The 12,131-nt window shown below is 38.0% G+C and overlaps 1 protein-coding gene across 2 annotated transcripts; it reads right to left on the minus strand.

Moving 5' to 3' along the window:
- Positions 1 to 1,572: 1,572 nt before the first annotated feature.
- Positions 1,573 to 5,992, minus strand: LOC119363272. 2 transcript variants are annotated; one of them, XR_005173874.1, is made up of 4 exons: positions 5,380 to 5,992; positions 4,528 to 4,604; positions 2,521 to 3,396; positions 1,573 to 1,756 (listed from the first exon to the last, which is right to left on the minus strand). XR_005173874.1 is itself a non-coding variant. In XM_037628588.1 (3 exons), exons 1-3 carry the CDS (start codon positions 5,537 to 5,539, stop codon positions 3,301 to 3,303), a joined length of 333 nt encoding a protein of 110 aa, XP_037484485.1. In that variant the 5' UTR covers positions 5,540 to 5,992; the 3' UTR covers positions 1,573 to 3,300. The 2 variants fall into 2 exon arrangements, 1 of the variants encoding a protein (XP_037484485.1); XM_037628588.1 differs by having other exon boundaries at positions 1,573 to 3,396.
- Positions 5,993 to 12,131: the final 6,139 nt, after the last annotated feature.

Here is a 12,131-nt window from a genome sequence, read left to right on the forward strand (position 1 = left end):
TTTGTGCGTACCTTGCATATTATGAGAGAAAAGGCATTAGAATTACTAGCAAAAGTGCCCGTGCGTTGCAACGGGGGAAAAAATAAATCTTAATCTTCAATAGGCATGACCATATTTTGCTGCATCATCGAGACACACTATCACTCTCAACTTAGTAAAAAAATTAACAATTTTTTATATCATGAATATTATTTAAACTCATCCACATATTTCAAATCATAAACATTTTTCAAATTTATGAACATTTATACAAATTTTCAAATATTTTGTGAAATCAATAACATTTTCTGAATTTATGAACATTTTATACTATTTTCAATCATTTTTAAAATTTGTGAGCATTTTTTAAACAATTTTTTGAGGAACATTTCTAGAATCGATGGACATTTTATTGAAAATTGGTGGGATGATTTTTTAAATTTACAATTTTCTTTATTTAATGAACTTTTTTAATTGAACGAACATTTTTTGAAACAACAAACATTTTGTGAATGAATAAACTTCCTTTCTAAGTCGCGATCCGTTTTTGAATTTTTAGGATATTTTACCATTCATGAACATTTTTTGAATTGGCGAATTTTTTTTCAGTTTCACAAACATTTTTTAATACACGAACTTATTAAAAAATCATGAACTTTTGATTTGCTGAACATTTGTTTTCAATATTTCGGACATTTGTTTAAATAGACAATTTCTGTAAGTGCACGCCCATGTGTTGTAAGTGCGTGCGGGAGAAACAAACATGACCATATGTTGCAACGGGAGAAACAAATATCACACACACCTAGTATAACCCATGTAAGTGCACGTCCTTCGTTTCAACATTGCGTCTCACCTCTGTTGGTCATTGCTACAAAACACCAAATGTTTTTCATGCCAGAGCGGCTACCCAACTGATCAAGCAACATGATGAGAATGAAGCAAACATTTACTCATTTTAATGTTCTTTTAAACCCGAGAAACGGTTTTTATTTTATATATAGAAGGAACAAACAAAGAATAGTAAGAAGAGATCTCACACGGTGATTGGCCAGCATGAAGTAGTAGATGCCATGGACAGAGACCTTGATTATGCCCTCCACTCACTCGATTGACCAGCATCCACCGTCGCCTTCACCCTCCGTCATAACCACGCATGCCAATTCCCTTTTGCTGTGGTGACCCTCCCCTATGTCGCTTCATCTAGCGGCTCATCCGATGTTCTTCGCCTCCTCCAGGGTGGTGCATTTATGGGAGGGATTAGGGAAGATTTGACACCCAGCAAGAGTCCTAATTGTGAGAGAGAATGTATGGAAGGATTGGTTTCCTAGAATACGACTTGGACATAGATATGAATGTCGGGCGACGAATGTGATTATGTAATTTAGTGGAAGGGTAAATCCGTATTTTGCACATGACGGAAGAGAAGAATATCACCTCCCATTAGCAGCAGGTATAGCAAAACGGTCTGTGCATCCCAACGGATACAAAATCAATAAATATGTGCTTAGAATTGTTTAAAAAACCATCAAACTACTTTGCAAGCAACAAAACAGTATTAGGAGTACTCAAAAATACGTTTTCTATGCCATATTGAAGGACCAATCTCATAATTAACAAAATCTATTATTTCTAATTATTAGCTCATGTTGAAACACATAACAAAATCTGTTAATTTTCTACATAAAACAAAAGGCAGTGTGGCTACAAAGTTGCAGGTTGAGGATCAACATCATATTCTGAAGTTGTTGATGGAGCATCATGTGTCGGGATGTCCCTGAGGGAGAGTATCACTATGTCAGCCATAATATTTCTAGGTTCATATAGAGGCAAGGATAAGAGCAGTAGTATGATTAGAGAGGAAAGAAAAGGCTTCCATGAAAATACAATGTAATGCATATTCACCAAGAAGTAACATAATTAAAATCACTACATTAGATCATAGTATGATGAACCATTTATGCCGAGATACACGCGGAGCAACACCTAGATTAAAGTCAAATCTAACAATATAGGAATGATCAGATCTCCACTCAAAGCAGGATTTGGTACATTTGGTCCTGAAGGAAATTCCAGATTAACCAGTGTGGTGTGGTAGAAGTATACCAATTAACAAAGTTAGTTATTTACAGCCAAAGTTCAATGCCTCCAAACCAAAGCTTAACTCCTAGCAGGAAATGTCTCCAAATATTGTGGCCAAACCTTGGAACTTGAAAAAATGGAGAGAAAAACAAAATCAGGAAATGCAACAGAGAGGAGGTTGCATAGGAATAAACTATCTCATTGCACCTGACATATAAAGTACTACTAAGAAAGTTCATTATAAGTTATTTTGTGGATTTTTTTTATAGAATTAGCTCATTGATGAGAGCCAACTGAAACTTTGCTGAAATACAATTTGATGTGATAAACTTTTTTACAATAGTGAAAGTCGAATGTGCATATATACTTAAGCATGTACTGTGTCAAATATATATCTTCAGAACCGGAGAATCAGCATGCATATCATCTGCTATTTTTCTAATAAAAATGTTTCCGTACCATCCATTGTCTCAACCTTCTGAATCCAACTAATCCAAGCTCGCCATCGCCATCAATGGCACATCCAGCTCATGAAAGGATAAATAGCAATAAAACATTTATGCACCACTCGTGTGTGTGTGTACATAACAATGGAATAGAAAACAATGAAAATGTCTCATTCATCTGCTTCCTACTGAAGCAAAGTGTGCTACCTCCGAGAAACAATCACCAAAATAACATTTAAAATTAGTAAAGGATAATGCTAGATTTTTCAGATTGTCGGCATAGAGGTTAGAGCTATCATCGTGACAATGTATTGCCAGATAAATCAACTACTTAAGTGTAGTTATATAACTTCTATTGCATTACCCCAAAAAATAGTATAGCAAAAAGGCATGGATTCAAAAACTTCTCCAAAATCATGTACTGGAAAAATAAATCAGAAAGACAATGTCTGTCATATACACACACACAAGGGGGTCTAGAAGAAAAAAATCAGATCATATGTAGGTGATATACCTTTGCAGAAGGACAACCTTAGAGGTACACTAAGTAGACTTCAATGTGTGTAAACTGATCTAATAGGTGAAAGTTTAATTCAACAAATATGGCAATCACTAACTGCCCTATAGTCAAGAGATTGTATCACTAAGCTGCCCCTTCTAAGCAATAATGGTAGCAATTGCCTGCAGGGTGAGAAAGGTTAACTTTCCGATAAGCAGACATGCTTGATTATGATCAAAACAATAGCCTTGTTATATTACATGACGATATTGGGTGACTGAAACTTAAAGTCCACTAAGAAGTAAACGTCATAGGTTGCAGAACAGGACCAGGCTTGAATTTCCAAACGTTTATCAAATGATCGAAAAGTCCACTTTGAGACGCTATCGTCTGCAGCAAAGCAGTATAGTCAGAAGCAAAAAAAAACGCAACTAAGCAATCATGGAGGGAAAAAGACCAGAGTACTACAAAGAACTGCCAATATCACTAATCAATACTGAAGCCAAACAAGCACCCTCTAGATTGACTATAGTCAGATTAACCAAGCTGATAAGTAGACTTTCATCGACTAACAATATACGGTATTTGTTAGAACAAAGATAAAGAAGTTACCACGCTTGTTATAGAAGGATAGAAGTTCTCACATTACTTGAAAACAAAGAGGCAGATCTACACTGCTTATTATGATGGTGCAGAAGTGCCACTTAATCAGATAAAAAAATATGTATCAGAACTGTTATAGCTTTATAAGACGAAATTGGATGACACTTCCTTCAGTATTTACTGTGCCAAAATATTTACTCTGACCTCGAATGGCACTCACGTAGAAATCTTGAACTATGAAACCATGTGAGCACGGTCTATGTTACCGTAAAGGACAAAGAATAAAAAATATACAAAAAGGAGATGACATTTGTACAGTAAGGAAAACTAACCATGAATAGATGAACCTTAAGGCACACAATGGGAATAAGACAGGAGTTTGTTCAGTAGATTTACCATTGGGCAAAAATGTTATTAGTAGGCTTAAGACACACGCATGAGGCATAACAGAGAATGAATGCCAGAACATGGCATCATAAAAAATGCACAGAATAGGCCGAACTCTGACTCGGGTAACAAAGAACATGGGATATATTATTCTCTCTCTTTATGCCAGATTGGTATTCCAGCATCCAGTACTGCTGCTAGCTTTGGAAAAGTGAACTCAAGAAAACTTTCTGAGTACAAAGCAGAAGATCTTGCAGCAGCTCCAGTCAACTATTTCACGTACAATACTGGATAGGTACTTTCTCCAGACATTCGAACTACCATGCGCCACTATGAAGTACTCTCTAGTGTGCATATATTTCTTCTCAAGATAGCCTACTTTGTGGCTAATTTATTAGGCCTAAATAGTGCAGACTGGCCGTATATCGGCAAGGTGATGATGGTAGCAGTTGTGGTTGCAGACACACATGAAAGATATGTCTTTTTCAAAACGACAGAACCGAATTTAGATGTGCATGAGATCAGGCATACCTCACATGGAGCATGGGTGGTCCATTGATGTTGGTAGAACAGCGAGATTGTACGACGGCTTATGGAGTACGGGAAACCTGCAGAGTTGGTAGAACGGTGAGACTGTATAGAGCTATGTTCGAAACTTGCGGCATGACGATGAGCCAAATAACTGCAGATTATCCCAGAGAGTTAGAACACACACAAAACACAAAATTATTTAACCTTGCAATTAGAATCCAAAGGATTCAGTGATGTATTTTCCCTTGATGATAGATTCAAAATATCTCGATATAAATTGGGTACTATTTATTATTAGATATAGATTGATTGATGAGATTGTAGCAATAACAACAACAAGCAGTAGCAAGCTACACCTCTGTTCTCTATCTAAATGTGCATCAATTAGTAGAATCATACATCTATCTAAATGTGTAGCAATTAGTGTCCCTCCCTCCCTCTCTATCACCTCTCTGCTTTCTCTCTCTTCCTCATCTATCTCTCTTATTTTTCTCCACAAGAGCAGATCAGCATCGAACTCTGTCTCTCCTCTGTTATCTACCAGCAGCTACCAGCAGCAGATCCAGCAAGCCCTCAATCTAAATATGTGGCAATTAGCGTCTCTCTCCGCTCTTTATCTCTCATCTCTCTGCTCTCTCTCTTCCTCACCTATTTCTATCTCTCAAGCTGCAGCGCCCATCATGCCCTCTACTCTCTCCCTAAAGCAGAAGCTCATCCCTTCAAGTGCCTCCCCACCTTCAGCCACAGCATCGCTGCCGCTGCCCCTGTATCCACTCATCGATGGCGCGATCTCTCCCTCCCCTAGATTCTCAAATTGCTTGGATGTGAAAGAAAATGGAGGGAGGGATGAACCTGCATTGGTCGCTGACGCCAGGACATCACCTCCTTCGTGTTGCCCGTCAAACCACTGCCCCGACCCAGGCACCACCGTCAACGGCCCGACGCCGTGCTGCCGCGCCCGCGCCCGGGCGAGGCGGCCTCCATCCTTCCAAGCAAGCACGCCGACGGCCATGTCGTCCTCCGCCGCGACGCCTTGCCCAAAGCGAGCACGCCGGCCGCTTTATCGTCCTCCGCCGCAATGCCTCGCCCCGTTCCCCATTCCTGGGCTCTGGCGCGGGCGCGGACGGAGGCGAGCACACGGGCATGCGTGGACAGCAGCGATGGCGGGAGCTATTGTCCTCTACTCCGGCGTCCTCCATCCTCCCCCGCGACGCCACTGCCCCGCCTCGCCGCGCGCCGTCTTCGCAGCACCTTCCCCACCTCGCCGCACAACCGCCACTGCCCCACCTCGCCGCGCCGTCTCCGCAGCACCTGCCCCTCCTCGCTGCGCCGTCCCTGGAGCCCTCAAGCCATCGTCGTCGCCGTCGCCAGAGAAATGGATAAGACTACAAGGACAGCGGATGCAAATCTAATAAATACAGGGGGTTCTCTGCAAAATGTAATGTTATATAAAGACTTACTAAAACAGGGACTGCGGGTCAATTTCATATAATCCGAGGGGCCTTTATGCAAAATCACGTGCGACGATGTACGGGCAGAAACTCAATTCTCTTTATTATTAGGTAAAGACTCAAAAAAAGCATTATTATGTAATAAAACAACATAAATAACAGTAGGTAAACATGATACAAAATGGACGTATCAACTCCCCAAAGCTTAGACCTCGCTTGTCCTCAAGCGAAAACCGAAATCGAAAAACATGTCCACATGCTTAGAGAGAGAGGTGTCGACAAAAACAAAAATACAGACATAGTAGCATCATGTAACTTATTATAACAACAAAAAACTTTAACATAAAACTTTTATCATAGAACTTTTATCATAGACTTCTCATGAACAAGTAACAATTCATCACAACACCGAAGTATAAAGTATAAACTCTATTGGAAACCAACAAACTATGTTCTATGTCAACTTTGCAACTACAATTCATCATCTTTTCAGGAAGGGTCATGTATCAGAGCCTTTAGGCAACTCCACATACTCAACCATCATTTAGTCTTCTATGATTGCTAACACTTACCGCGTACACATGAGCAAAACATTTCAACAGGACACATAGAAAGATAGGGGCTTATAGTTTCACCTCCCAACATATTCACCTCAAGGTTGATGTCAACAATAATAACTCATGCTACCCATATTCAACTGGATATATGTGCCTAGATCTTTCTTCACCACATGATGCTTGCCAAAGGAGAAAATAATAAGGAATAGAGAGAAGAACTTTGACTCTTGCATGAAAGTAAATACATAAAAGTAAAAGATAGGCCCTTCACATAGGGAAGCAGAGGTTGTCATGCGCTTTTTGTTTGTATGCTCAACCCCTTAGTGCAAGAGAACGTCACGTTATATTGCCCCTTATGATGGCAACCTTTATTATGCAGTCTGTCGCTTTTATTCTTCCCATCACAAGTTCGTACAACGCTCAATTTTCTTTTAAATTAGATGATCTAACACTTTTAGAAGCAATTTTTATTGCCTTTTTGCACCGAGGACAACTTACTTAAAGGATCTTACTCAATCCATAGGTAGGTATGGTGGACTCTCAAAACAAGATTTGGGTTTAAGGGTTTTGGATGCACAAGTAGTATCTCTACTTAGTGTAGAATTTTTGGCTAGCAAAGGTAGGGGCAAACACCACATGTTGAAGGATCTATGACAATATAACTTCTATGTGAATGAACAAACATAACTCATTACATTGTCTTCCTTGTCCAACGTCAACAACTTTGGCATATAATATTTTGATGGGTGCTCAAAATCACAAAATAGTTCCAGGATAGTGTATTTGCATGTGAATCTTCTCTTCCCTTATTAATTCTTTCATGAGTTGCATCATTGACCAATGCTATGTTTGTTAATCTACAATAATATTTACTACTTATACTTTTCTTGTGTAATGTCATCACTTACCATAAGGTTAGCATATGATATTTTTCATTTACTAGCAAAAGGGCCTGTATGTTGCAACGGGAGAAAAGAATACCACATGCTCTTAATTTACAAAAGAAGTCTACAATCTGAGTATTTGTACCTACGACCCAAACAAAGATGGTCTTTGCCTAAAAAAGCGCAAGTTCAAGATTCCACATGTCTTCTATTTAAACATAGCTCAGCTTGCATTTAGATTTAATGCGTACAAAGAAATGGGTAAGTAATCTTCAATTTCGTCTCCAATCCTAATTTTTTGCTAAGATGTTCATCCACAATCCGGATCAGTACCCATATGAAAGAAAAAAGATGGATAATGCATTGTTGATTAAGATTGCACCCTAGATATTATTTATAAAATGGTTAACAGGTAAAATAAGAGCATGTTCAAATTCTATATATTTTTCTAATCAAATTCCATATATAACATGTTAAATTTGGAGTTACGGTTTAAAAGATATGAGTATTTAAAAATATATTTCATATGTACTGCAGGTTTAATGTCAGAAACCTTGGGGGCTTTTCTATAAAATAGCTTGACGGACTAAGAATAACTATTTCTTTTATTAGTAGGTATATATTTCCTTTCTTTTTATTGAAGCATCAAAGTACAAGAGGCAAAACTCAAACTAAACTTTATTATATATTTCGCACACGATTACAAAGGTAGATCACTAAGCAAACTCTCGTAAAGAAAGGATTGAACTAAGCTTTTATTCATCTAAAGCAAAAGATAACTAAGGATAGAACTAAGAAAAGTAAAGGCAAAAGATAGTGGAGGAGATATGATACCGAGGCACCTCCCCCAAGCTTGGCGAAAGACAAGGGGAGTGCCCATACCCGATACTCAATTTTATTTGGTGATGAAGAAGGAGGTGGTGACGATGAAGTAGTAGCAACCCGGTCCTTAAGGACCAAGAGATTCTCCAATCTACGGATGACGCTCCAGAGGAAGGTGATGTGCTCTTGATGCAGAATGTTTTCACAAGTGAGGTACTTATTTTGCACACGAACCTTTTCAATGATCTTGAATGTAGCAATATCAGTGGGGGTAAGATGAGCATAGTAAGGTTTTAAGGAGATCTTCCTCTTCTTCATCAGTAGGCGGGGCTTGCTCGATCACCGGCACTTGATCTCTGGTGGCCTCTTTGCTCTTGTCCCCCTTGGCTGCTTCAACAGGCTCTTCCCTCTTCAGCTCGATCTTCATCAACCAAGATCCTCTTCCATATTATTAGAGGAAGAAGACATGATGCCTGGCTAAACCGATCTAACAAGAAATATCAAAAAAAGAAAATAGGAGATTTCTCCGTGATACGGAGGTCAACAGGTTTGAGGGGTATATAAAGATTTTTTTTATCTTGGGAAACAAGCAAAACGGAAGAAAAACGGAGTCCAGAAGGTACCCGAGGTGGGCACAACCCACCTGAGCGCGCCTGGCAAGCCAGGCGCGCCCTGGTGTCTTGTGCCCACCAGGGTCACCTTCCTGGTAGTTTTTTATTTTCCTAATTTTTTAAATATTCCAAAACTGACCAAAAATATTTTTGTGGATTTTTCGGAGTCCATTTACTTATCGTATCATGTACCTCCTCTTTTTCACGATTCTGGAGTGTTCCGAAAGGTTTCTTTTATATGTTCTTCCGGTGTCATAGTTTGGATAATATTGCTTTCAATATTAATGGGTGTACTTGATATATAATGTTTTATTCGTTGCCCATTAACAACCTTCGGGTTAGTGCCTTCAGCATTGTTTATTTTGATAGCTCCAGATTGATAAACCTCCTCGATAACATAGGGTCCTTCCCATTTGGAGAGGAGTTTTCCTGCAAAGAATCTGAAACAAGAATTGTACAAAAGAACATATTCTCCAACTTTGAACTCACGCTTTTGGATTCTTTTGTCATCCATATTTAAATTTTTCTTTGAATAACTTTGCATTTTCATAAGCTTGGGTTCTCCATTCATCTAATGAGCTAATATCAAATAACCTCTTTTCACCAGCAAGTTTTAAATCATAGTTGAGTTCTTTAATTGCCCAATATGCTTTATGTTCTAACTCAAGAGGCAGATGACTAGCTTTTTCCATAAACCATTTTATAAGGAGACATACACATATGGTTTTTATATGTTGTTCTATAAGCCCAAAGTGCATCATCTAATTTCTTAGAACAATTCTTCCAGGACCTATTGACAGACTTTTGGAAAATTAGTTTTATTTCTCTATTGCTAAGTTCAACTTGACCACTAGACTGAGGATGATAGGGTGATGCAATTCTATGGTTAACATCATACTTAGCAAGCATTTTACAGAAAGCACCAAGAATAAAGTGTGAACCACCATCAGTCATTAAATATCTAGGGACTCCAAACCTTGGGAAAATAACTTCCTTAAGCATTTTAGTAGTGTTGTGATCAACACTACTAGTTGGAATAGCTTCTATCCACTTAGTAACATAATCAACAACAACCAACATATGAGTATACCCATTAGAGGATGGAAAAGGTCCCATGAAATCAAATCCCTAAACATCAAATGTTTCAACAGCAGTGAATAATTCATAGGCATTTCTTGACGCCTACCGATATTACATATTCTTTGACATTCATCACAAGATAAGACAAACTTATGGGCATCCTTGAAGAGAGTAGGTCAATACAACCTAGATTGCAATACCTTATGAGCGGTTATGTCTCTCGGATGATGTCCTCCATAAGCCTCGATGTGACATTTCCGTAGGATTTGTTCCTGTTCATGCTCAGGTACACAACATCTAATAATACCATTTACTCCTTCTTTACAAAGATGTGGGTCATCCTAAAAGTAATGTCTTAAATCATAGAAGAATTTGTTTTTCTTTTGTTGGTATGTAAAGCTAGGTGGTATGTATTTGGCAACAATATGATTAGCATAATCAGCATACCAAGGTGTACTATTAGAAACATTTATTGCAGCTAACTGTTCATCAAGAAAGCTATCATTAATAGGTTGTGGGTCATCAAGAGTATTTTCAAGCCTAGACAAGTTATCAGCTACGGGGTTCTCTGCTCCTTTCCTATCAGTGATGTGCAAATCAAATTCTTGTAGTAGAAGAATCCACCTAATGAGTCCAGGTTTAGCATCTTTCTTTTCCATAAGATATTTTATAGCAGCATGATCGATGTGAACAGTCACTTTGGAATCAACAATGTAGGATCTAAATTTATCACAAGCAAACACCACTGCTAAGAATTCTTTTCAGTAGTAGCATAATTTCGTTGAGCACTATCTAGAGTTTTACTAGCATAATGGATAACATTTAATTTCTTAACAACTCTTTGTCCTAGAACATTACCAACAGCATAATCACTAGCATCACACATAATTTCAAAAGGCAAGTTCTGATCAGGTGGTTGAACAATAGGTGCAGAAATTAAGGCTTTCTTTAGTGTTTCGAAGGCTTCCAAACAATCATCATCAAAAACAAAAGGGATATCCTTTTGCAAAAGATTTGTAAGGGGCCTAGAAATTTTATAAAATTCTTTGATAAATCTCCTATAGAAACCAGTATGACCAAGGAAACTACGAATACCTTTGATATCTTTAGGACATGGCATTTTCTCAATTGCATCAATGTTGGCTTTGTCCACTTCAATACCTCGTTCAGAAATTTTATGTCCCAAAACAATACCTTCGTTAACCATGATGTGTCCCAATTCAAGACAAGATTTATTTGCTCACATCTCTGAAAAACTCAATCAATATTGCTCAAAAAATCATCAAAAAGCTTCCCACGAACAGAAAAGTCATCCATGAAAACCTCAAAAATATTTTCACAAATATCAGAGAATATAGCAATCATACATGTTTTAAAGGTAGCAGGTGCATTACATAGACCAAAAGGCATACATATATAAGCATAAGTTCCAAAAGGACAAGTTAAAGTGGTCTTTTTCTTGATCAGGTTGAGAAACAGGTATTTGTGCAAAACTAGAATATCCATCAAGGAAGCAAAAATGTGTGTGCTTAGATAATCTTTCTAGCATTTGATCAATAAAAGGCAGAGGGTAATGATCTTTTCTAGTTGCTTTACTTAATTTTCTAAAATCAATTACCATTCTATAGCCTGTGACAATTCTTTGTGGAATAAGTTCATTCTTATCATTAGCAACAACAGTTATACCTCCCTTCTTAGGGACACAATGAACATGACTCACCCATCTACTATCAGCGATAGGATAAATTATACCTGCTTCCAGAAGTTTCAATATTTCCGTTCTTACCACTTCTTTCATCTTCGGATTTAACCGACATTGGTGATCAACAATGGGTTTAGCATTGGGTTCCATATTAATCTTGTGCTGACATAGAGTGGGACTAATTCCCTTAAGATCATCAAGAGTATATCCAATGGCAACTCGGTTCTTCCTTAGAACTTTCAATAATCTTTCTTCTTCATGTTCTGAAAGGTTAGCACTAATAATAACAAGATACATCATTTTCTCATCAAGATAAGCATATTTCAAAGTGTCTGGCAATTGTTTTAATTCGAACACTACAAAAAAAGACATATCCGTGACATTTTGGGCCGAACGAATTTTTTTTTGGTCATACTTATGACACTTCTATGACGATAATTGTGACAAAACCCAGTATCATCATAGATGTGGTGAGCTCCTACTTCCATGACAAAAAA

The sequence above is a fragment of the Triticum dicoccoides genome, chromosome 2B, assembly GCF_002162155.2.
Source record: "Triticum dicoccoides isolate Atlit2015 ecotype Zavitan chromosome 2B, WEW_v2.0, whole genome shotgun sequence".
NCBI lineage: Eukaryota > Viridiplantae > Streptophyta > Magnoliopsida > Poales > Poaceae > Triticum > Triticum dicoccoides.

Excerpts from the sequence above, each read along its gene's own strand:
- LOC119363272 (XM_037628588.1), bottom strand. The coding sequence starts at position 5,539 with ATGGCCGTCGGCGTGCTTGCTTGGAAGGATGGAGGCCGCCTCGCCCGG. Across the intron at positions 4,605-5,379 it reads GGCGTCAGCGACCAATGCAG|GTTTCCCGTACTCCATAAGC; the intron begins GTTCATCCCTCC and ends CCAACTCTGCAG. Across the intron at positions 3,397-4,527 it reads CCACCCATGCTCCATGTGAG|ACGATAGCGTCTCAAAGTGG; the intron begins GTATGCCTGATC and ends GCTTTGCTGCAG.